General features: G+C 37.6%; 1 protein-coding gene across 1 annotated transcript in view; it reads left to right on the top strand.

The window, feature by feature from the left end:
- Positions 1-24982, top strand: part of OTUD7A (OTU deubiquitinase 7A) — a gene marked incomplete at its 3' end in the record, with an annotated part of 48709 nt that overhangs the window by 8297 nt on the left and 15430 nt on the right. The window contains exons 3-7 of the mRNA XM_080351403.1: positions 9160-9342; positions 11718-11936; positions 18460-18561; positions 20068-20195; positions 21257-21369. Coding sequence (XP_080207529.1) covers positions 9160-9342; positions 11718-11936; positions 18460-18561; positions 20068-20195; positions 21257-21369 — 745 coding nt within the window. The remainder of the gene's footprint in view (positions 1-9159; positions 9343-11717; positions 11937-18459; positions 18562-20067; positions 20196-21256; positions 21370-24982) is intronic.

The following is a 24982-nucleotide window of genomic DNA, read 5'->3' as shown; positions in this document are numbered from 1 at the left end:
CATTAATGGCAGCTGGACCCAATGGCACCTCAGAGCCAGTGTAGAGACTCCTTTGCCTCACTAGGCTTTGGGAAGATTCTTAAGCATAAGCAGGTAGGTCTTTATGGCAGAGAATTAATTTCTCTTTAGTTGTGTTTGATCTTCTGCTTCCCCAATATCCAGGAATGAGGAGAACATGTCCCTTTTCCTCTGGATAGTCTAGGCTGGCACCTTGAATCTCCCATGCACAGAATAGCAGAAATGCTTGAGTTGTTAGGGATAACCTACTTAAAATGTGGCCTAAGACAGAAAGAAAACTGTTAAAGGAAATAGTTTAATCTTTAAAACAAGTTATGCTGTGTTTGGTTTACAGCCCCAGGGCCGTAGGTTTGGATGTACTGGGAGATTACCAGTAAATTGGTTTGGAAACAGCTTAGTCTTCAGGAAGCAGCAGGTATGCAGGCAATGACCACGTGAACAATAGCGGGAAGAGGTAGGATGAAATATTTAAAAATGCCAACACTATAGACAGCCATCAGGAACTGGAGCATCTGTGAAATTCACTGGCAATAGTAATAATAAAATAATAATAAAAAATAATAAAAACATAAAAAATAATCCAAGCTGCATAAAAAGTAATATATTTAACTGAAAAAACTGCTCTTGTATATGTGGTTTCATTTATTTATACAAATGATGTAGTGTTTCACTGTTATATAAAAGTGATTGCTGTCTATTTTCAGCTTTATATTGTGCTTAATTGAGGTATACATAGTTCACCATTAATTCAGAAATCAGGAGGCTGTTTTTCCAGTCATGAAATGGATGCAGTAAAGGGAACTGATCCATTGGCAAATGAGAGAGATGCAGTAGATAGATGTCTCCTCAAAGAATAGCGTATATAAGCAAAATTTAAAGAAAAGCATGTAATTAAGGGAGAGGGAGAGAGAAATTTACAGTACTGTCATATGATTGAGTGTACAACCCTAACTCCCCCAAAATAGTCTCTTATTCTCCTCTCCTCAGACAGTTCCTTTTTTAGTTCTCTTGTGGAAGGCTTGGCAAAGGGAAGAGGAAGCTGAACTGCCACCGATGGCTCGTTATACACAGATCAAAATTGTCATTTCCAGCTGTCTGTTCAGCTTTGAGTGACTTCGCATTCTAGCAGCCGAGGACAATGTTAACAAAATGTTGTTGCTACATTATTTTCCTTTGAGAACATGGAACAGAATTAAATCTTGTTTTAAAACCTATGCTCTAATTTTATCCTAGTTTTGCATATAAATTTTTCAGAGGGGATAAAGCTAGTCTTGAGTTCCTCATCTTATGCCTGTTCATATTTGTTAATCTACTTCATACCAAATAGGAAGAAGTGACTGCATTTCAAATGAACTTGTGGGTTGCTTTATTAGCAGTTGGTTTGTAAGAACGGACTTCCTTACGTGAGAAAGAAGCTGACAGTAGAATTCCAGTCTTAACAGATTGTGAAGTTTGGGGGATTGAATTTTTATATATATATACATATATATATGTGTGTATATATCTATATATAAATATTTTAAAATAATAATAATTGTGCACTGGCCTAGTGGCACAAAATGAGGATCATTTTATATTGGTGAAATCAATAATCCCGAAAGACAGAAGCTGCTTAGTATTTCTTGAAATGCCCTTCTAGCATGGTCGCCTCATACTCCTGGGTTTAATAAATAGCCTGAATCCAGTAAAAAAGCTCCTAGAATTATCAACGTTAGCAATAACTGAAGAAGCCAAAGAGCTTTTGCAGTTGAAGTTGGAATTACTATTTATTTTGTTACTTAGGTAGGTAGTTGATAGCTGTGTCTTGTGCCTGTAATCATAATTTTAAATATTTAGAGAGAGTCCTATAGGAAAAAAAAAGTCCTATGAAATTGTGAGGGTAAAATGGCCGTACTCTTCTAGTTCAGAACAGTTCTCAACAGCATTTAGAGCTATAAATGGGGGTTGCATTGAGAAGATAGAAGTATAGAAGTTAGGTTCAGCTAGGACAGTAAAGGCTCCTGTGAAGTTTTGAACAAGATATTAGAATGATTGAACAATGTCCCTAATTGTATAAATATTGCCTCATGGTCCTAAATAAAATTCAAGATGTAATATAATTACTGGTAATTATTAATCTTCTTAACCAATGGCATCTCACAAAACATCATCCTCCCAGCTACATAAGTATGCAGAGAATTCCTCTTAATGACAAAATACATTAACCATGTTCAGCTTTTAATTTCTTCCTGTTGTGGCAAATGTGAACATTTTCATTTCTCAATTATACAGGGCATCAGGAGAACAGAAACTAACTTTAAACCTAGGCAGGACAGAATTGAGTTTGATAGGAAAAGGAAAAATTTCAAAGGCTTTCCTCTGTTTTGGGAGATTCACAACCCTCAGGCCTTTTTGAATTCTCCTGTTCAACTGAATACCCATGTAACCCCAGGAAAAAAAATTGTTCTTTTGCTGCAGTTGGACATAAGTTGGTCTGACTTAGGCACATCCTTGTTAATGAGAAGCCCTTAATGTAGAATTCTTGGGCACCTGATTATTTCAACTGATTTCATCTAAGTGTAGAACTACAGAGAAGTGTGAATCCCAGTAGGTTAGCAAGAGATCATCATAAATGCATTAGTCTGGAGTGTTTTCTCTGTGTTGAGTTCAAAATGAACTTACAGGTCCATTTCATAGATCATGTCTTCATATTCACTGTCCCCCTCAGGTTGGTTATTCTTCCTAGTCTGAAAGTTAGCTTATTGCCCTCTCTGTTTATGTTGTCCCATAATCCTGTATTCCATTGGGTCAAACTGATGACTTGTAAGTCAAGATGATAACACTCATACTCATACTAGATTTGTGCCATGAAACGCTGTGAGGACATGTCTTGTTCAGACCTCACTGTAGAACGCTGAGTGTTTCTCGTTTCCCTCAGCCTTGCAGCCAACGCTTCCAGCTGAGAACCCTTTCCTGTGTTCTTGGAAGGAAAATGTCATGACGTAGATTCGTATTGTTTTACCTTTTAACTGCTCAAAATCCAAGCTGACAGATGACACAGAAGAACATAGATGGAATAAGAGCTCTGGATTTTGTTTTTAGCCTGCCAATTACTGGATTTGTGCCTTGTCATTTGTGAACATCTCGAGTTGTATAACTTTACAGGTGGTTTACACCATCCGAAGGGGAAGGGCTACCCGAATCAAGCATTCCTCCTGAAAATGCCTGTACCTGTGTAATTGTTTGGTACTGATACACAATATAGTGTCACATAAAATGCTGGTTCCATTAAATGGGCTGAAAGGGAAGCTGATGGACCTCCCACCTAACATAACAGCTGATCTTTTGTGTTCTCTGCTGCTATGCCAAGAACACCTGTCTCTAAACTGCCATGGGCTATGTGGGTCACAGAGGTGTGTTCTCTGCAGGAGATTTGAAGGAGTTACCATGACTGGGATGGTATTGAAAACAAAATTTTTGTCTGCCAGCAAGACTTTTCCTGTTCTTTGGGCAGGGACATTTGGTTGGGTTTTGGGTTTGTTTTGTTGTTTAGATTTTTTATTATAGGGAGGTTTGGGTTTTTTTTTGTTGTTGTGTTTTGGAGGTTTGGGGTTTTTTTTGTTTTGTGGAGTTGTTTTGTTTGGTTGTTGTTTTCTGTGAGATCTTTGCATTAGCTTCAGTAAGAGTGGGATTGTAATTTTGTTCCAACTTGCTAGTAAAAAGTACAGACGGTGATAGTAAAATATTTAAGAAATGGTGGCTAAAACCTTGAAAGCTTCATTGCTGCTACTGGTTCTTCAGTAGTCTCTTTTTCTTTTTTTTAAATGTTTTCTAAATAGTACTTCATTCAAGTGTGAATTTCATTAACAACAAAAAGAGCATTAAATATGAAGTGCATGGGGAGATATTGCAGCCAATTAGAATGATTAAAAATTTCAAAAGGTGTGTCCATTTTAATTTTACAGCCATCTCACCAAAATACCTTTTTTACTTTCTTATGTTTGTCACATTGAAAAATGATGCTCGCTCTTCCTTCCAGCTTATTTTCTTGGTCAGCTCCATTGTCTTTTTGAGGTTCTCTGGACGTTGTTTTTATGTTCTGAAATACATCCTCCTGTAATCTTGTTCATGTTGCTCTCTCTGTGAGCCGTGTAGCTTTTTGGCTTCTTCTTTTTTTTTTTTTTTTTCTCTTTTTGTTTTGCAAACGTTTCACATTTTCCTACAGTATATTTTTATCACCTCTGCTTCTTAGACAATATGCACCAGCAGCTCATGAACTGTCAACACAGGCGGCATCATCATTAGTTTAATTCTGTCTAACTTTACCCTTCTGCACTGTTCTTCTTACGTTTTTCATCCTGTTTAGCTTTAGGCAGCATTTTGCACCACTTTTAAAATTTCCTTTGCTGAAGTCCTGTGTATGTGCTGTTGCTGCAAGTTGCTCTTCATAATAGTCCTTACTGTTTAGTTCCCCATCTCAAATTGCATCCTTTCTAGCATTTTGTTTAGTATTACATCAAGAATTGCTAGTGACCTTTCAAATGTTCTTTTTAACATATTGGAGTAGGTGGATATTTGACAGCTTGGCTGGGGGGAGTGCTTTATAGTTGCATGTTTGTTATTCCTACTAATTAATGATAAATGTCCTCTACTTTTATTATATCTGTTTTAAGAAGTGAAAGACAATAGATTTATTAACTATTACAACCCTGCTAAGCTGTGCTGTTTTAGCCAAAACAGTAAAAAGCAAAAAATCCAGTGACTGAATAACAGCATGTTGCTTGGATCTTGCTGCCTGAATATTATCTGGCTGAAAAACATAAAATCTAGTATCAGTACAACAAGCATAGGCTGCTTAATGGGTGCTTGATTTTTGTTATTCGCAAGTATGAGTTGTGATCTGACGAAGCATGTGCTTAACATTACACAAGCAGGGAATTACTCATGTGCTGCAGAGCATTAAGAAGTCCCTTTCTTCTTACAGCACCATCAAGTTAAAGACTGGGTTAAAAAAAGGTGGACCCTTGCTCTCCAGAAAAACAAAGGGGAATGCAGCTGCCTAAGCTCTGTGAAAACTGTTGTAAAGCCTGGGTGGCACTAACCATGTTACCTTTACGAAGGCAGAGTATTTCTCATGTTAAAAATCACAGTAAGTGATAGTCTTGAACTAAACGGTTTAAAGCAAAAGTCCAGTTTCTAGTCCTCTTCTGCATTCAGGTTTCAGGTTTCAAGTTATCAGCTTATTAAAATGTGGTGTTGGAAACAGAACTATTAAAAGAAAGAAACCGTGACTTTGTCAGGTCACTCTGAAACTTTTCCAAGAGAGCTTCCAATAGAGAGCACTATATAGTGCTGTTGTTTTGGTTGGTTGGTTGGTTTGTTTGTTTGTCTGTGCTGTATATTATTTTATTTAAAACTCAACAAAGTCTCAGAGCAGCAGATCACTGGGAAACTCCCTTCTGAACACTTCTTAGAGTCCTCAGGTTGTCTAACTAGGGCAGAGGTGGGGGGAAGCAGTCCTCTGATCATCAGGAAAAACTGAATCACCTGGAATCCTTCTGAGGCGAGTGGTCCTACCCTTGCTGTTCTTTAGCATCTTTTTTTTAACCCTTTCCTAATTCAGCTTGAGATGGTAAGGCAAAAATGAATAAGTGGCTTCTTAAATTATATATTGTTTATCTAAGTCTTTGTTTTTACTTCAGGCTGGCAATGCCTCCTGTTGTTATTCAAGCAACTATAATTTAGGACAGAAACTTCACAGTGCAACTGAGTTCATTTTTGAATTCCCCTTTCATGTAGATGCCTGCTGTCTCTGGCTCTAAAACATCAGTACCAGCCCTCAGAGTACATCTTCCATTCTTTACTCAGCTGCACTTTTTTGTTAGTTTCCTTGTTTTTCTTCCATAATAGAAACACTTGGTTTCAAAGCAGAAACCTTTCAGTCCTGTTAAATTTTACACCTGCAGACTTAGCACATGCAGCTGTTCTTGAAATAATTGTTCAGTAAAAGTATTCTTTCAGTTGAGTTAGTGAATTAATTTGATTCCCATATCCTGATCATGATTCACTACCTGTGTTTTCTAACCAGCTTTTTGCTACCTCATATTCTATGACCATTAGAGACTCAAAGCCTTAGTATTGTCAGCGCTGCCTTGGAGCAATTCAATTCCTACTAAGTATATGGTGCTACCGATGACTTGTCATCTGATGTGATGGTGTGTCCCAAAATAACATTGTTATGTCTGTGAAATACCTTTTAATAGAGCCTTTACACAAAATGATTGCGTATGGCCTAAAACTAAGGACAGCAGCATTTCTGTTAGTCTACTGATTTTCTGCTTCCATACATACATCAAAGCCCTGTCACCTAGCAGTCATCTACAGCACGTGCGTAGTGATTTGTGTTTGATTTCAGAACTTAAACATGAAAATATCTTGAGCAGGTGACCTGTAAGGAATGCTGTCTGAGTTCCATTACTATGGGTCTGTTTCTCGAGGCTCTGTACTGAATAAACCCAGGTTGTTGCTGGGAGTCATGTTGTGCTGGAATAATAACATTGCCAATACTTGGATAATACTATTTTGTTTAAACCTACATTTCATAGAATTACATTTTATTGTCACTTTCACTTTTTTCCCTAAAGTTTTACTTTATTGTCCTTGTGGGTGAGAAGACGATTTTAAAACATATTGTTAATGCCTCCTAAAAGCAGAACCAAAGAAAAGCAATCCCTACTCCAAACATTGGTATGTGATCACATCAGTCTTGGGAACACACTCATGATTCTTCTATGTTTGGCTTGGGCAATTTGATTCATATAATAAATATAGTTAGAGCAGAGCCCTGACTGGATTGTGGCTGTTGCATTTACATGGGATTTTTAGGAAAAAAGAAGTTCTGGCAATAATTCAAGTGCTTGTTCTAGGATCTCTGACAATTTTCCCTGAATATGCATTTTTGTCCTACAGGCTTTCTAATAGAATATTACAGCGTAACTTATAAAACTATTTCATCTGATTGACATGGTGGTTTATGTTTTGGACTACTCAGGATGTATAGAACATTCTTGCTTGGTGATATTAATGCTCCTTTCACAATTCTTTTTAGTACTTTGGAACCTGAGATAGTTTAGTTCAACTCTGTCAGTAACAGCTGTTTGTAATGGTTTGTTCTTACTTGAGTTAGGTTTATGTTTTTCACAGTAATGACTATAACAGGAAAAGACTTTCTTTTAACTGTATAAAGCTGCTTTGTGCTATTTTTAGCTTATTCTCCTTTGTGTAAGCAAATAAGTTATATTTAACTGCTACTCAGGTAATGTAGCTTTCAAAGTACATAAAGTGACAACCTTTTATAGTGTGTAATAAATCCTGTACTAATCAGATTCAGGTTACTTTTGAATTCCCAGAAAAAGTGCTCATGGAATGCTGTGAAAGTCTCATATAATTAGTGGGGACTTTTATCTTGCTATTAAGTATTTGTTGTTTTCCAATTAAAAACAAGTACTTGGAGAATGCTAGGACATGGATATATTTTAACTTAGCAGGATTGTTCTCAAAATAACGTACAAGCATCTCAACATTTTTTTTCATCATCATTTTTTGAGAGTGATCAGTACTGTTTCACCATGTGTACTAAACAAACCCTTTATCTTGGGATATTAGCCTGTGTTCTCTTATTGCTGGTCAGAGCACCAGGATGAAGTGGGAGCTTGGAAGCAAATCTTGTAGAAGAGTCTGTTGGCAGGTTACATCAGCAGCTCACACAGACGTGGAACCACATTGACTGAATCCTTTCACTGCATGTTTTGTTATAAAACACTCTCCTAGATCAGCTTTCCAAAAGATCTCCGAGAGAGCAAGCTCTCTCTGATACATAGGATAAAGGAACCTGAAGTATTTTGCATTCTAGCTGCTCTGCGAATAGAAAGAGAAGAAGGTTTCTCACTCTTCTGTGCTATAGCACACTAACAGTCACATCTTTCCATCATTGCTGCCAATTATTATTTATTATTAATACAACTGTACAGATGTGAATTATTACTGCCTCTCATTATTTTATGTTCAGCTCTGTGGTATTTAGTGTTCATCTTACGTTCCCGGCTTCTGGAGCCATTTGATCAGAATCAGAGCAGGATAAGTCCTTAAATAATAAAATGTCTGGTTTGTGGTTGAGGGGAGAGCAGTGAATACCATTTACCTCAACATCAGCAAGGCTTTTGATACATTTCCTGCAGTATTGCTATATTCCAGTTAGGATGTTGCAATCTGGATGAATGGACAACTAACTGAGATGGGCAGTCTGGACGGATGAGAAAATAACTGGTTTTTGATGGTCAAGCTCAGGAAAGAGAATGATACCTCTCAGCACTTACTAGACATCTATAATAATGTGTCTGATTTTTGCCCCCTGCCTCCAGTCCCACGAAGGCAGCAATGAATTGGATTCAAAGGTTTGGATACAAACGTCGTTGGGGGCTGGAGCACAACTTCAGTGAGGAGAGACTGGGGGAGCAGGGCTTGTAGGGGCTGGATGTGGGGGGGCTTTGAGGGGATTTCTAATAAGAGCAGCTTCCAGGGCCAGTAAGAAGGTTATCAAGGAGTTGGAGCCTGTCTCTTCACAGTGGCGTGTGACAGGAGGACAAGGGACAATGGGTATAAGATGAAACGAAAGGTTCAGAGTGGACGTAAGTCCCATGAAGAAGGTCAAATGTGGGAACAGTTTTCCCAGAGAGGTTGTACAGTCTCCATCCTTGTCATTTTGAAGACCGAACTGAATAAAACCCTGAGCATTCTAGTGTTATCTTACAACTGACCCTGCTTTGAGCAGGAGGTTGGACAAGAGCTTACCCGAGGTCTTCTCCAATATAAATGTAAAAAAAAAAAAATAAATACATATAAAAAAAGGAGGTTTATTTTATTTTTCCCTCTCTTTGTCCATTTGCTGTGCACTTTCAAGGTGTTTATGAACTGTGCATTTTGTTGAGGGAGGAGTGGCTGTAAAATATTTTATCCAAAGAACCTCAGTTCCCGTGCTGTTGCTTGTAAGAAGGAGTGGTTTTCTCTACTCAAATGTATCTTTAAAGTTCATATGAATATGGTTTCCAGGTTATCAATTTGTCAGACGCAATGTGATCAGAGTGTCCTTTTGCTGTTTGGCAGGCAAAAATTGGGACTTGACAGCAGCTTTGAGTGACTATGAGCAGCTCCGGCAGGTGCACACGGCCAACCTGCCCCAGGTGTTCAACGAGGGCAAATACTACAAGGCACAGGAGCCAGAGCAGCCTCCCCAGGTGACAAAGGCTGAGCGGCCTTGCCTGCAGAGGCAGGATGACATTGCTCAAGGTAAGAGCTCTTCTCCAGGGCTTTTGTGGACAAGCAGCTTTCTAGCTTGCCCTCTTGCAAGTTGTGCTTGTCTGCAGGGGGCTGGAAATCATTTGCCATCCGCCTGTGAACTGTGTCATTGGGATGGGATCCACAGAGCTTGCTGTGGGACCCTGCATTTCACATGTCTCAGTTGTCATGAGCTTTGCTTCAGTTCTGCAAGTTTGTTTTTTTTTATTGTGTGATTAAAGGACAAAAAAATTGTCCCCAGGCAGTCCTCTGGTACGTGTAAAAAGAATTAATTAGAGGGTGTCAGAGACCACTATTGTATGTAGTTTTCTATGCTTATTAAGTCCAAAAAGAAGGTTAAAAAAAGTGCCATATTTCAGCCTTCACATTCTTACTCACTGTATGTAATTAGGATGAATGAAATCTATGAATTACTTTGAGCTTTAAAATTTTGTTCTTTTATGGTTCTGCAGAAGAAAGGACAACCTGCTATCTCCTGCCAAACAGAAATTGAAACCTTCAGAAAAATGAGTCAGTTGATTTCCAGTACAGGATGATAAGCATTAGAATGTACTTTTTTGTTTGCAGAGCTTTTACAGATTTCATTTCAGATCTCTGTGTCTCTGTTTAATATTACTTTATCAAGGAACAGTAGTTTGCACCAAAATAAATCTACAAGTCCGACAGCTTGTCATGTAGGGAGGGAACTGCGCTAGCTGGGTGATGCCTTTCTGTGCAGACATTAGAAGGAGCAGAAAGTCTCCCCTTCTCCTGTTGGCTCTTCCTTCCTACTAAACAGGAAACAGCATCAGTACTTATGAGTGTCAGTTAAGCTTTTTTAAAACTGATAACTTTCATTAGTAGAAAAAGGAACTGTAGTGCTGCTGTGACTCTTAAAAGCACTGAATACAAATAAAGGGAGTTGATAAAACTGTGTCCCTTCATGCTTGTTAGGATATAGCTCACTCTAAAATTCTGTTATTAAACTGCCCAGTTTACACTCAAATAGCCATTTGATATTTTACTGGGTGTAGTAGGGAGTGTGGGGTGAATCTGGCTTTAAACGCCTGCACTGACAGTCAGTTTGTTACCAATTCAATGCTCGAGTGACAACCTTATGATGAGAGAGCCATCTCTGACCCAAATGTGAGCCTGGAGTGAGGAGGATGTTCAGGGAGGAGCAGGGAAGGGAAAGGAGGGTCTTGCTGCATACTGGGAGTGGAGGATGCAGCCAACAGGTGGGGGCTGGACCGTGGTGGGGGGGAGTGATGGAGGAGTGGTAGCAAGGACATGTCAAACAGAGATCACATGCTTCAGTTCCCCTGTTTAAAAGTGATTTAGCTCAGGTGTACAGGGAGAAGAAAGAAATGCAAATGTAATTAAATCTCCTACCCCTCCTCCCAATTCAGGGAGTGCAATTTGGCTCTTAAAATTAGAAAACTTGGATCCATTAGAGAAACAAAAGTTCACAAACTCCAGGAAAATTAATTTTTAATAAATGTTAGTCAGTTTGAGATGTTTTAAAACACTGTTAGCTTAAGTGATAAGCTGCATTTAAGGAAGCTTCTTGTTAATTTCTGGAGACACAGCAGTACAGGAACTCCTTTTATTTTAATATAGCATTGTACATGTTTGAGAGTTGATCTCTAAAGGCTAGTTTATGGTGGTATTTATAAAGCTACAGAGGTGAATTTGCACCAAGTAGATTTTTTACAAAAGCTTCCAGTACGATAAGGTACCAATTTCTAAGGAAAAATCAATGAAAATATTATCTAACTTTACATAAATCCCAACAGGAAGCTTTCTGCATATTCAGAAATGTAGGACACTCCATAAACCTGGTGTGAACTCACAAATAAAACTCAGCAAAATGCCCAGGAGACTTTGTAGTATTAAAGTAACCTCCATTGCGAAGGATGGCTGAGAGAGAACAGCTTGAAAGGAGACCTGCGGTGGGTCTGGTTGAAGCACAGGACAGCAGTTGTACCGTGTTCTAAAAAGTGCCAGTGCACCTGTGCAGAGAGGAACTTCTTGCTGAATGTTAATCTGAACACTAACTGATTATCATCTGTCTGCCAGTAAATGTTTCTTCCAATGCATCTTTGAAAAGTTAATATACTTTGTTTGTTTGTTTAATAGAAATACTTGTCTTTCATATCCTATTACTTTTACTGTTTATCTATTTTGCTAGAAGGAGATTGAAGTTTCTGTGACTTGCCATAGGGATCCATAGTAAGAACTAAGCAATATTTTACAGTAGGGAAATAACCCAAAAAAGATAACAAACAAGAAGTGGAATAAATGCCTAAGTGCGGTAAAACTTGCCAACTTTGTGTTAACGGGTGGTATATGTAGTCTTATAGGCTATCTCTTTGGTTTCTCTCCAGAAAAGCGTCTTTCCAGGGGTATTTCTCATGCCAGCTCAGCTATAGTCTCCCTTGCTCGATCACATGTAGCAAACGAGTGCAGCAACGAACAGTTCCCGTTGGAGATGCCCATCTACACATTCCAACTACCAGACCTGAGTGTGTACAGTGAAGATTTCAGAAGCTTCATTGAACGAGATTTAATTGAGCAGGCAACAATGGTTGCTTTGGAGCAAGCAGGTGAGTAAAAGCTTTAGACATCAGCAGCTGGGCAATCTGACACTTTGGTTGACATTTCTAATCCTGCTTCATTTCTGGAGATTGTGCATCCTACATGGCAAATATCACAATATTTAGGCAGGACCTCTGCCAATCTGGCATCACACTGAGTACTTATCATGTATTGTCATGTGCTCACTTTTTGGCTTTGGTATTTGAAAAGCAAGACATACTTAGATAATAGCATCAAACAGTAAATACTTAAGAGAAACCAACAAACAAAACCCCACAAAAAACAAGAAACAATATTCGGAAGGCCTTCTTCTGGAAAAAATAGCAGTATAAAATAATGCAGGAATGCTACCAGGCAACTGTGAAGCATGAAAACGGTCATTTCACCTGTCAAAAAAGCATATCTAGTCTCTCTAGGTACCAGCTAACGCAAGCAGGAGGGGGATAGAACAGCATGGCTCTTCCTCTGACAGCTCTGCCAAACGCTCAAAATTCCACAGGGTTTTCAAAAAATACCTTGCTTCAGTATCGTTGTTGACCTACCCACTAACCCACCCACTACAGTGAAATTACAGCTTTTAGAGTCAGTTAATGCAAGTACGAACTAGAGGATCAGTGTTTTTCTGACCTTAAAATCAGGGAAAATGTGAATTTAGAGCTGACATCTTGTAATTGATGCAGAGCTGGCTGGCTTTGAACTTGAAATAGGGCTGCAGAAACTACTGATTTTTCTGCCTATTAGCATTCCTCTCTCAAATCTCTCTGAAAATAGAATAAATCATTTATTCTTTTCTTCACATTAATTAGGGCAATAACTTGACTCACACTGGAAAAGTCCCTTCCTCCCCAGAGCCTCTTACATGCCAGAAAGGAGGGTGTTTTGACCTCTTGAGGTGCTTGTGGTTTTGATCGCAGGTATTCTTGTAGCCTGCGTAGACTTAGTTTACTTAGGTGAACATTTCGTTCAAATAAACTGGAATTTCTTGGGAAACAGTGCTTCACTTCAAGTAAGTTAAACATATCAAAGAGTGAATGTTTAAGAAAATCACATAAGAGTTCATGTAAACTGACCTTTTATCTCTATTGAAGACATTTAGACATTCAGTTTCCTTTTATTTCCTGTCTGTTTTAGACATATTTTTGTCTGAAATGCAGAGAGTGACTTAATAGGAAAGTCCCTTAGCACTAGACATTTTACTGTCTCCTACCAACAGGGCCCAGTTTGACTGTGGTTTGGTCAATGACATAAAAGAAATTGACAGATAAGGTGCATTCCCAGCCAGGGGCCTAAAATGTTTTAAACCAAACCAAACCCCATGAAGGACAGTAGCTTCTGTAGCTGAGGCTGGGGATATTGTTAGAGGAAGAGAGAGAGAGGTGGATGCTCGGGTTTAAGGGCATGAATTTCAAGAGAAAGGAAGAAAACCTGCTGATTAGGCGAAAGGAGTACGAACTTTGCTGGGAGCATAAAGCAGCTTACTACTCACAAAGCACAGACTGGGAGAGCAAAATTACTTTTAACAGACTGTCGCACATGTTGTCTGAAGTGGCGGTGTGAGCTGGAGGTCTATAAAACCCTGTAAGGTTTTTCTGTTCTCTTTTATATGCTTAGGTGCTTGCTACCATTACATCTGTGTGTGAAAGGATGTTCAGGTTACATCCTACCTGTGTAGAAACTCAGAGCAAAATTCCTGATTTACTCAGAAATGCTGTGTGAGGTTATAAATGAAAGGCCCAGATAAAGGCAGAATTATTTACGTCCTCTCTCCTGCTGCAGTGTATCCTCTGCTCAGTGTGTGATTGCTTTCTGAATATTTCTCTTAGAAGACAGAATTCATCTCATTCATAAAGGCATTTTGGGTTTTGTGCATCTGATAAATCAGCTGTTCATTATTGCCCGAACTGGACTGATGAGTTCAATAACATAGACAGAAGAATGGCTGGTTTAACACAGTGTTTTTAATGAAAAGAAAGAAAAGTTTCTATTGCAGTGCTGAAATATAATTCAATGCAAAAATTGATAGTAAACTTGTATGAAGCTACAAGGATATTGCTTTCCTACACTTTTCTTTCTGTGTTCAGGTGTTTTATATGAAGCATTTTATACAGCTACAGGTAAAATAAATGATAACCCCTTGTTAAGCCTGGGTTTCACATCTCCAAACACAAGTCCACCAAAATTCTGGAGAAGTTTGATTTTAAACTATTAAAAATTAATATTTGTTAAAGAAAAATTGATGCCTTTTCAATTTGTAGAAACATTTTCTTATCCTAGATTTTTTAGCAGATTTCCACACAGTACATGCAGGGTGCTGGGATAGCAACCATTATATTTACAAGAGAGCTGTATTAATTTCCTGATTTCCAAGCTTTGAAATGCATGCTTGTGTAATTCAGTTCTAATATGAATGACAAATATTTTATCACAGAGTAGGATGAAATGCAATAATGTCATAGAAAACCATCTGTCTCAGCTTATGAAAGAAACTAGAGAAGAAAACTGGTAATCCTGGGTTTGCAGTTCCCTGCAGGTAACTGAACTCAGTATTAGTTCTCTGCAGCCAGTAGGCCTCGCCATATATTTCTGTGCTATCTTATTTTATGATCTTTGATCTGCATTCTAGTCAGTAGCTTCTGTGACAGTCTGTGTTGCTTATGCATTGGGCTAAAAGAGAAGCATTTACTTGATTGCTCATTTTTACTTATTTCTACATGCGCAGCTCAACATTACATTTCAAGGACATCACTAAATATGAATAGCCTTGCAGATGCTGCTGTGAAGCTGATTTCATCATCTAGACTAATACAGAGAGCTCCTACAAAGAAGGTCCTTTCTTTGAAATACAGAAAATGTATTGGTGAACACTGTAATAATTCACTTTTTTAAAAAAGTGAGCAGTCACTGAATGATTAAAATAAGCCCATGTAGAAAATCCGTTCTTGTAATTTTCTGTGAGTCAATACTTGCAAATACACTTTTATTGTATAAAAGGACTAAACCGAAACAAACAGATCTTCTTGGCTACTCATTTAAGAAACATGTAAAGCACAGAAGCAGCTCTCTGAAATCTGGATTTGAGGTTCCTGCATCCCTCGCTAACTGCCTGACTGTTCTGTGTGGGCAGAGTGATCTCTGTTGACTTAGCTGCTCAGTCCTGTGCACGTCCCAGAGCAGTTATTGCTGTTGGATTCCAGGGGGGAGTTGGTGAGTGTTTAGAGTGAACCTTTGCTTTTGAGAATATATGGAGTGTCTAGAATTAGACTTCCTTTGCAGTTGAAAATGTTTTGTGACTTGCTTGTCTTGGGGGATGGATGAGAGGTGGATTTCTGGGAATACAATGTACTGGAGAAATGAAAGAAAGGCTTGTTTTAGCCCAGTTTCTCCAGGAAACTGAGCTTGTATCACCAAGCTGTCTCTTAGTATTGTACCGCTGTTTATTTTTTAAATTTAACTCTGCCAACTTCAAACATATTTGTGAGTAAGGTTTTACAGGTTTCATGAAAATAAGCAGATAGCTTATTTTTAGTATTTCCATAGGAGAAAAACTTGCAACCTGAATATTGTTTATTAAATGCTACAGAATCCACGTGGGAAAGACCTCCAGAATGCCCAAGCACAAATGAAAGCCATCAGAACTCTTACCTGTGTAACCACACGTACGACAAGCACAGGAAACCAGACTTTGTGTCCCACTCAGTGAGATGTCTGCTCTGTCAGTGGTTTTGAGGACTTGGCCTAAGACTGGTTTTAAAATACTTGTTTCCTTTTCCTCAGATACTGACTTTTTCAACCTAACAGTTGCATAAGGCCATCTTCTATCCATGGCTACAGTTGTAGTGGGTTTACAACAGGGTAGCTTTTGATGTTTGCATCTTGTCCTAGGGGTCATCAGATACTATATTTTAATGTAGCAATGTTGTCTGTTTTCTAAAGTGTGCAAAACTTCCTCTGAGATTCAGCATACCTTCTTTGCATGGAATACAAGATATTTACCTGGTTCTGTATCAGAACAATTGATTCTTGTTAGCCACTCCAAGTAAGGGAGCAGGGGGAGACAATATATGGTTAGTAATGTGTGAAATCTGATACACACTGGGTAGTGCAGGACTGGGATAATACCAGAACACACAAATAGTTGGCAGTCATTAGGCATGGGGGATACTGGAGCCTGTCGACATTGCTTTGGAGTTTGCCCCTGAGGTCTTAAGTATCATGCGAAGAATAGTGTGTGCTTGTGTCTGTCTCTCTGATTGTGTTGCTAGATCATAGACCTGGATAGGACTTTAAATCTTGATTGAAAATGAGAATAAAGTTTTAGTGTACTGGAATATGGCTATATTAATTCTCAGAGTATTTTTGCTGTAAAACAACAGATACATTTCTTGAAATAATGTTTTTGGAGATTAAATAGATTTTGTGAGAAAATAAGAAACAAGATCAAGTAGACCAACATGGGGAGAGTGAGACATGAGTCTAGTGTGTCCATAAATATTGTCTTATCAAAACAGACACAAATAAGCCTGAGGAAGAGCTGTTTCCCGTTTTCATTTAAGCTCTGCTTTCCTATTGTTTCCCTAAAGGGATCCACTATAACCACTAGATTGAAAAATGAAAATGCACTGCTTTTTTCCTTATAATCCAGTGCATTTCTACTGATTTTTAGTGAGCCATAAGCTTTGTGATGTTAACCAAGCCCACAAACATTTTTTTGCATAAACTACTTGAGAGCAGAATACTTTTGTAGAAGGCTCCTGTTATTGAAAAGATACATAAACACCAGACTTTGACATTTATTACCAATAGCTGGTAGTTAATCTGCAAAGCAATTCTACTCATTATTCCCTTAAATCCTAAAGTCTGTTTTAGGTCTTGCAACTGTGCTCTAAGCAGCACCTTGGTGTAACTTATTACTGAATACGATACCACCAAAACAATCTGCAAAAAACAGGTTGCAAGTTGTTATTTCACAACCCACAGACACAGGACTTGCTAAAAACAATAACTTGTTATTTCAGATTTATCTTTCCCAAAGGCTATCCAACAGCAGTTTAAATTAAGTTTCTTTAATGCAAATTTAATTTAGAACTCTATGAGCCTCATCTGAGATGTTGGGCATTTACAAGCTAGCTGCTAAAATTGTATGAGGATTACCAAATCTTCATAATTATTGATCTTATATGCATCTTTACCTTTACAGTATTGTAACTCTCAAGCCATACTGAATAGTTGAAATTTAATTAAATAGTTCTTAGTTCCCAGAACAAGTAATTGGGGCTGCATGTTAAAATATTGTGATACCGTTTTTTGCACAATACGTATTACCTGCCATTACAAATAAAGTTCAGTATAATTTTGTAATGAAAATATATTAATGGAGAAGAGGGTTTTTCAGTGCTTGGACTTATTTCTGGTTTGGAGTTTTAACCTTAAATGCAAGACAGACTGTACAATATGGATATTATTTTCTCTCAGCTTGCAAGTAAAGTCTGCAGAAGAGGACAAACAAAGAAATGGAGTCACCACAGGCTGCCCGTTGCATTATTCATTCAATTATTCCATTGTGCATTACCCACAGACTTTCAAAAAGTCTCAGGAAATACAGCAGCTCTACTCATCATTGTTAATCATCTGCTCTTTATTATCCCCAAAGATGTTATACAATTAGTCAAATTTCTAATATAAAGAATGTTCAGGTGACTATTTAACCTGGACTGAACACTCCAGTAAGCCACCACACGGCACCCTGTGTGCCAGGATTTGTGTGCTTCCAGTGCTGCCTTAGGCACTGGTACTCTTCAGGACTTTATTTGCTTCATGTAGATACATCAAATATCCATCCTCTTGTCACTCTTTTTCATAATGCTTTCCCTGTTTTATAGTCTATAAAACATGCTTCATGATGGACAAGTGGTTCTCTAAATGTTCTCAGAGATGCTATCCTAGGTCTTAGGCTATGCATTTGGTCTCATTTTAATTCTTTGGTAGTGTAGCTGTTGTTTTTAGTAGGTCTAATCATGATTTACAGTATGGTAAATGAGAATCTGCTGTTGAAACAATCCACCTGGTTGAAACAACGGTTCTTTGCTTAACAAACTTACCAGTAATGTATTTGGATTAATGTATACATATTACATATTGTCTTTTGAGACTTCGTTACTGTAGTGTAATCTGTCATATCTTTGTATGGGAGGCCAATGTCGATTATGTTTGGAAACTGATACTAAGACTTGTAATGGCATTTAGGCAATGAACTCTTTGGAAATCCATCCTCGAATGCAACATATGAGAATGGAAGATGCAAATTAATTAAAGGTGCTCGCTTCTTATTCCAAATACATTTAGAGAATAGTTACATTTATCTGCATCTTATTTCTAGTCTTTTAAGTTTTTACTTCTGACATTAAGTTTATTTGGCAGAAAGGACATTAATAATTAACCTTCAACATTCCACATAATTGCTGAATGCCTGTACACAGCATGCATCTTGCTTTAGTATCCCCTCCACCATTTTTATAGATGCTTATTTTTCAGGACGACTGAACTGGTGGTCCACGGTGTGTACAAGCTGCAAACGTCTTCTTCCCTTGGCTACAACAGGTGATGGAAACTGCCTCTTGCATGCTGCATCTTTAGGTAAGGGAGAGTGTGTACATGAAACCTTCTGCCAAAAATATTGACTGCTTTTCTCTGTCACCTGCAAAGCTCAGAAACACGTGGGATGCAAAGACTGTCATTAAAAGGCTGGTTCTGGAGCAATATATTATTCTAATTTTGCTTGAGTATTGTTTGCTTTTGCCATGCTTGACGGATGAAGGTAAAAGATTTATCAAATTATAAAAGAAGTATAATTGCAACAATGTCAAAAAACATATATCATAAACACCAGTGATTTGTATTTTCCTCACCGAGCCATATCTAACAGCTCTGGAACAGGCAAATCCCAGGTGCTTCTGCAGGATTGTCCTCATTGTGAGCAAGGAATTGCATTAATTCTCTGGCTTTTGTTAAACAGTTGTCTTGCTGTCTTCAAGAATGCAGTATGTAGCTTTTGTCTCTTTCGGTTCCTGGTGGTGTTTAAGTGTATGGGAAACAGAGTCTGGGTGAATTAAAATAATTTCCAATTGATTAATTAATTGTTAATACAAAATTTTTGAAGTCTTTCTTCATTCAAATAAATAGAAACCTGTGAAGCTTATAGTTTTTGATATGCCTTCTGTATCCTAACCTGTTTTAAGAAAACTTGTTATTGTTGTATTTGCTGAAACCTTCCACCAGTAGAACTCTAAAGGTGACTTTTTAAAAATCTGGGATTTAAAATATTTTTAAGAGCCTCTTCTTTGTGAAAGACATAGTAAGAAAAAAACTTTTGCTGTTTCCAAGGATCCCTTTATATTTGTCCACTTCATTTTTAATTAGGAGGAACTGTATATTTTGTACAGCAAATGTTTGGAGTATTTTGACTTGCAGAGTCTTAAATAGACATTTAATGCCAACAGCTGACAATGTTAATTGAAAGGTGGCTGTCTATGGGCATGTCTTGGTGAGAGCTCTGCTCTCTTCTCTGGCAAATTACTCTTCTCAACTGCGTGAAGATGTTTTATTATCTTAAAATGAGCTTGAAAGCCTGTGGCTGGTTGTATTTTTAGACTTCCAATCATCTTAAATGCTCATCTCTTTACTTGGATGTTGAAGCCAAAGGCAGTTTACCATCATGCTGTGTAAGAGTTCGAGGCCTTTGGGTATTGGTATCATATGCAATTCACAGCAGTGCCAGCAGTTGTCATTAGCATCCTTGTGGCTACAAGCTCTGTTGGCAGCCACAGCTGAAATTGACCTGTGCGTGGAATATGCCATCACTTGCAGCAAAGTTGAAGTTGTCTACAAGCAAATACTGAAACCAGTCAAATCCTTAGTCATTCCTTCAAGTATAAATTTTGTTAGAATTGCCTCTTGTTGCTCATTAGCTTATCTATATTGACTGTTTCTTTAGGAAACCTCAAGAATAATGAGTGAATTATTTGCAAAGGAGACTCTTAAATAACGTACAAGCATTCCTTCTTTTGTTAATAGAGCAATATTAATTACTTTCTGTTTGGCTGTAGCTTTTTTATAGCTGAATGTCATTTTCTGCTGCTTTAGGGATGTGGGGATTTCATGACCGGGACCTTGTTTTACGCAAAGCCCTCTATACTATGATGAGAAGTGGAGCTGAAAGGGAAGCACTGAAAAGAAGATGGAGATGGCAACAGACCCAGCAGAATAAGGAGGTTTGTGTGGCCTAAGGACAGTCTGGTGAATACCATTTAGGGTCAAATGTGTTCTTCTAAAGTTTGGTGTGAAAGTATTAATTGCTGTCAAATTCCTTGTGCTTCCATTTTACTTGTATTTAGAATTTTTGTATCAGAATGAAAATGTGTTTGTAGCTTTGTGGGCATAAATATGCACAGTTTTGTGCCTACAAAGGTCTAAGATAAATTTGGAACGTGTAGAAAATTTTGGGCTGCAAAATTAAATGCATAATTTAGCTATCACAGGCATGATAAAATGAATGAATTAAATCTACAAAAGAAAGAAAACCCCAATTAGGAAAGATTCCACAGAATGGTACAGTTCTTAGATCTGTGACCAAATACTGAGTGGATGTTTCTTAATTAAAATCATCTGTAGATTTGGTTTGATTTTTTATTAAAAGCTGTATTATCTTCTGAAGATGTCTGTGCCTGAAGAGTGGCTAGAAAAGCCCATTTCAGGAGTAATCCTGAATGCGATCCAGTGAATATGCTTAAATGTTTGCGACTTATTTGTAATCTGCTTTTTGTTGGCAGTGGACAGTGAGAATACAGCTGAGCTGTGACTGACTCAGCTGCTTCAGGCTACCTGGAAACACAGGAGCACAGAAGCACTCCTGTACCCTTTCTGCCCTTTAAAAGAGGGAGAAAGCATTGCCTGTCAGCCAAGAGGCATTCGTAGTAGTTCTGTGTATTGAGGAAGAAAGCAAACCTCCAGAAATGGGCAGTAAAGCATGTGACCATGGTTGCAAGGAATTCACATGGGCATGAGTAACTGGATCTGCAATAGTGGAGCACTGTGTGAGCAGCAGCAGACCCTCAGCTAGAAATGCAATCCAGCATGCTGTTAGAGGTTTGGGTCTTTTCTATTCAGGTGAAAGAATATTAATTTATTAAAAAATGTCGAACCATTAATGGTCCAGGATATTAAACCATATCATGTATGAAGCTCAGAGAAAGTAAGTTGTAAATAATACTACAGACCTCTGCTTCCATTTTGTACCAGCACAATCGTAAAGGTATTTCATTCTCTCCCATAGTCAGGTTTGGTGTATACAGAAGAAGAATGGGAACGGGAGTGGAATGAACTGCTTAAACTGGCATCAAGTGAGCCTCGTACACATTTCAGCAAAAACGGAGGCACTGGTGGTGGGTAAGTTCAGAGTATGACAGAATCTTTGAGTTTTTGTTCTCAGTAAGAAAGCAATATAGTACAAATGAAGGAAGATCTTTATAGGACCATCAAACTGCTTTTTCAACTGGTTGTGATTTTTTTGCATGGTAGAATATATAAGTATCTAAACACCCTCTTACAATATTTATCATTTTTATTAAATTTCTTTATAGAGTTACCACAGGAAATTGAGATTAATTTGCATCTGAAAGAGTCTGGATTTCATAAATACTAATTTCTTGTATTCTGGAACAAGCATGTTGGCAGTAGCATTTCGCTTCAAGATGAAGTGCCTTGTCTACTGAAGATATGTAACTTTTTGTTTGAGGAAGACTTAGCACATAAGTATAGGAGCAGTTACATTTATAGAGTCCTAAAATTACATTTGGCCCTTTGAAGGCAACTATGAGGCTGGTGTGGCCCCAGTGAAAATGAGTTTCACACCCCTGCCTTAGCAGAAAGAGCCACTGCTCAGATATTTTCACTAAAACAGGGAGAGAATATTACTGTAATCTTCCTGTGTGTCATTAGAGTTTTATTTAAGGCAGAAAACCAGAACATTTAGACAGGATGTACATGATATCTTCTAATAGCAGTCGAGAAGAATGTAGCTTGTGCCCAGATATCACCTTTTCTGTGGTTTGGTACAGCTTTAATGCCATCTTCTCATATTCATACATGCATTTCAGTCATTTTTGCTTTGTAGTTCAAACAGAAAATCTTCAGAGAGATCTTTTTTGAGGGCAAGTCATCAAGTATCTTTTCACATTTTCTACTTTAAAAATGCTGTTAAACGGAACCATACAGTGGGGAAAAAAGTAACGTTTTTGGTATTAAAGATTAAATATTTGGATGCAGTGTCTTTGTAAGCAGAATAAGTAGAATATCAGGTTATACTTTGTAGTCTCATGGAACCCTTCTGAAAAATCACTATGCTACTTCAATCTTCGAACACTTACAGAAAACTTTAAATAAAAATGATTATAATTAATATTGCACTGATAGAAACAGTTGCCCTTTAAGCATTTATTAAACCCATGTGACATAAATAGTACTCTTGAACACAAGAATTATTAGAAGATTGTAGGGATTTTTATTTCAAATTAAACTGATTCACCCTCATCATAGTAAAGTTTAATGTTGCTGGAAGGTTCTGCATAGGTTATGGCTGTATTTCTAGAAACCACACTAGATTATTTTCTTATCTAGTTTCATATCTGTCTATCTAGATGAATTCTGTGAGATTATGGCTGATTGCAGCTTCTTTGATTACACTCTGCAAAGCTGCAATGTTTGCCACTTACTACCCAATACTAACAGGCACAAAAGAAAGGAGTGTTTTCTTGAAGACCAACTTAGTATGTGTGTTTAATCTTTGTAAAATACTCAATTAGTAGCATTTTAGTCAATTAACGTATTATAAACAGTATCACAAAATTTGATGGTCGCAGGGAAAAACCCAGTACTGTCTACTTTACTGCCAGCATGCATTTAGATGCGTAGAACCTATTGGAAAAAGTGGATAGTGACATATTTGTGAAAAAGTTTGGGATGAAATAGTATCTACAACGTGTAAATACCCCTGATGCACATAAAGAATCTGCTTTAAATAGCTGGTATGATAAACCACCCCTCACTTTCAGTGCAGTTCTTCTCAAAGTAGAGGATTATTGACCAGCCTTAAGAATTCAGAAGCTTTAGATTTTGTGTGAAGTGTTTATCACTAAAAATATTTAGTGGTGGTTTACTCGGTGCTTAGCTACTGGTTCCCCTAGAGAAAACTGCATGTGGTGATAAGTAAATTGACAAAATAGGGCATGCAACACAATGAGAATAATAAAAACTGTAGCATATATTCTCTGGGCTTTGAAAGAATATTATCTTTTCCTTTTAACCCTGTGATGTCAAGGATAGGTAATTCTACCAATGCAGGAAGAAATTGTTTAGAAAATTGTCAGCCATAATGTGTCATTTCCTCCTATTTTGAGGCTAAAAAATTAGACTGGTTTTCATTTTACTCTGTAGTTGGTTTCCTCTTTTTGTAGGTATTTTCTTGTTAATACACTTTAGTCTTCTAATGGCAGTTCAATTCACATTTCTGGCCATTCACCAGCAATTTTCTCTGGCCTTATTCTGTCTGTGTCATGTACTATGCATCTTCAGTATACACCAGTCAGGGATGTCCTCAAGTGTTGCATCTGCCAGCCAATCAACCATCTTTACCTTTAGATCCCAGATACTATTACATAAAGAATCCATTTAAATTGCTTTAAATGTTCTCATCATGGTTTGCATTTATCTTTTTGCCAATCAAAATAAAGTAAGTATAAATAGACAACAGTTAATTTTTCTTGTAAAATAGTGAAGGAGGAATCAGGCAAGAAGCTTAGCCCATTAAACATGTGAATTTGTAATTCTCTTTACAATCACTCCAAAGACAGAATGAATGTGACAGAATGAATTAATTTCTCAGTTTGATGTACTCATGTTCAAAATAGAGCCCTTGAGAAGGAAAAGGAATATCAAAATAGTATTTTAGAGATGGGGTATATAATGTTCTCTAGTTAGGTACTGTATTAAGAAAGCTTGCAAATTAGTCTTTGAACTGGAGATGAGGAATTTCTCCTTTGGTGTCAGAATTAGCTAAAGCATCAGAAGCTGTTTCTGCTTCAAAAGAACTCAGTGACAAGCCTAATTCTGGAATTATGCTGCCTCATTCACCTGCAAGTTCCTTTTAGGTATTTTTCAGAGTGAACTACATGTAAAGGAGATCAACAATTATCACTGAATCTCCAAAGATTTCATCTTTGAGAGCACTCTCGTTCTGAGGCTTATAAGTTGAGGGGAAAAAAATGAAGATAAAGGGAACACAGAAGAATCTGGCTCTTAAGTTCTTGTTTCCAACATGTAAAATCCTTCAGGGACTAAAGCAGAGCAAACTAATTAACTATGGATTGGATTCTTGTTGCTAAACAGATTTGCACATCTTTCTGTAAATGGAAAAAATAAATTTCAGCTTAACATAATGTTTTCATTTATACCCACTTAGGAACAAAATCCAAGGATACTGAATTAAAGCAACTGCTTTGAAAATAAAGAGAATGTCTTCTACACTCTGTTTTGGTTTTGTGTTGTGTTTTTTTAAGAACCTAACTATTGCAGTCCTGCTAAGGAGAAAATTCCAACCCATGCCTTCATTTTGCAGACCATTGTCAGTCAGAGATTTCCAACCCTGTTCTAGTGCTGGATTGAATATCACTGCTGTTATTCACTTCTTGAAGCCTAGTAGTGCTGAAAGCCAGGTGTCGTGTCGTGTCGTGGTGAAAAGTAATACACTTTTTGAAAGTGGATGGTATTCTTCTTTAGAATTAACTGTCACCCTGTAGCTGGCCGTCTCTTATGCTGTTGGTATTAGCTTATTAATAAGTCAAGTGATTTTTAGATGGGGAAGAAGGGAGAGAATGTTGCTGTATTCTTCCTGTGTACCATTAGAGTTTGATTTAAGGCAAGAAAGCAGAATATGTAAACAGGATGTACCTCTCATAGGCATGTAATCCCTGAGGTTTCGGACTTCGTTATGTATTCAGAGTAT

Source organism: Nesoenas mayeri (genome assembly GCF_963082525.1).
Source record: "Nesoenas mayeri genome assembly, chromosome: 11".
NCBI classification, from domain to species: Eukaryota; Metazoa; Chordata; class Aves; order Columbiformes; family Columbidae; genus Nesoenas; species Nesoenas mayeri.
Note: the sequence above shows the minus strand (reverse complement) of the source record. Positions and strands in the feature narration are given on the sequence as shown.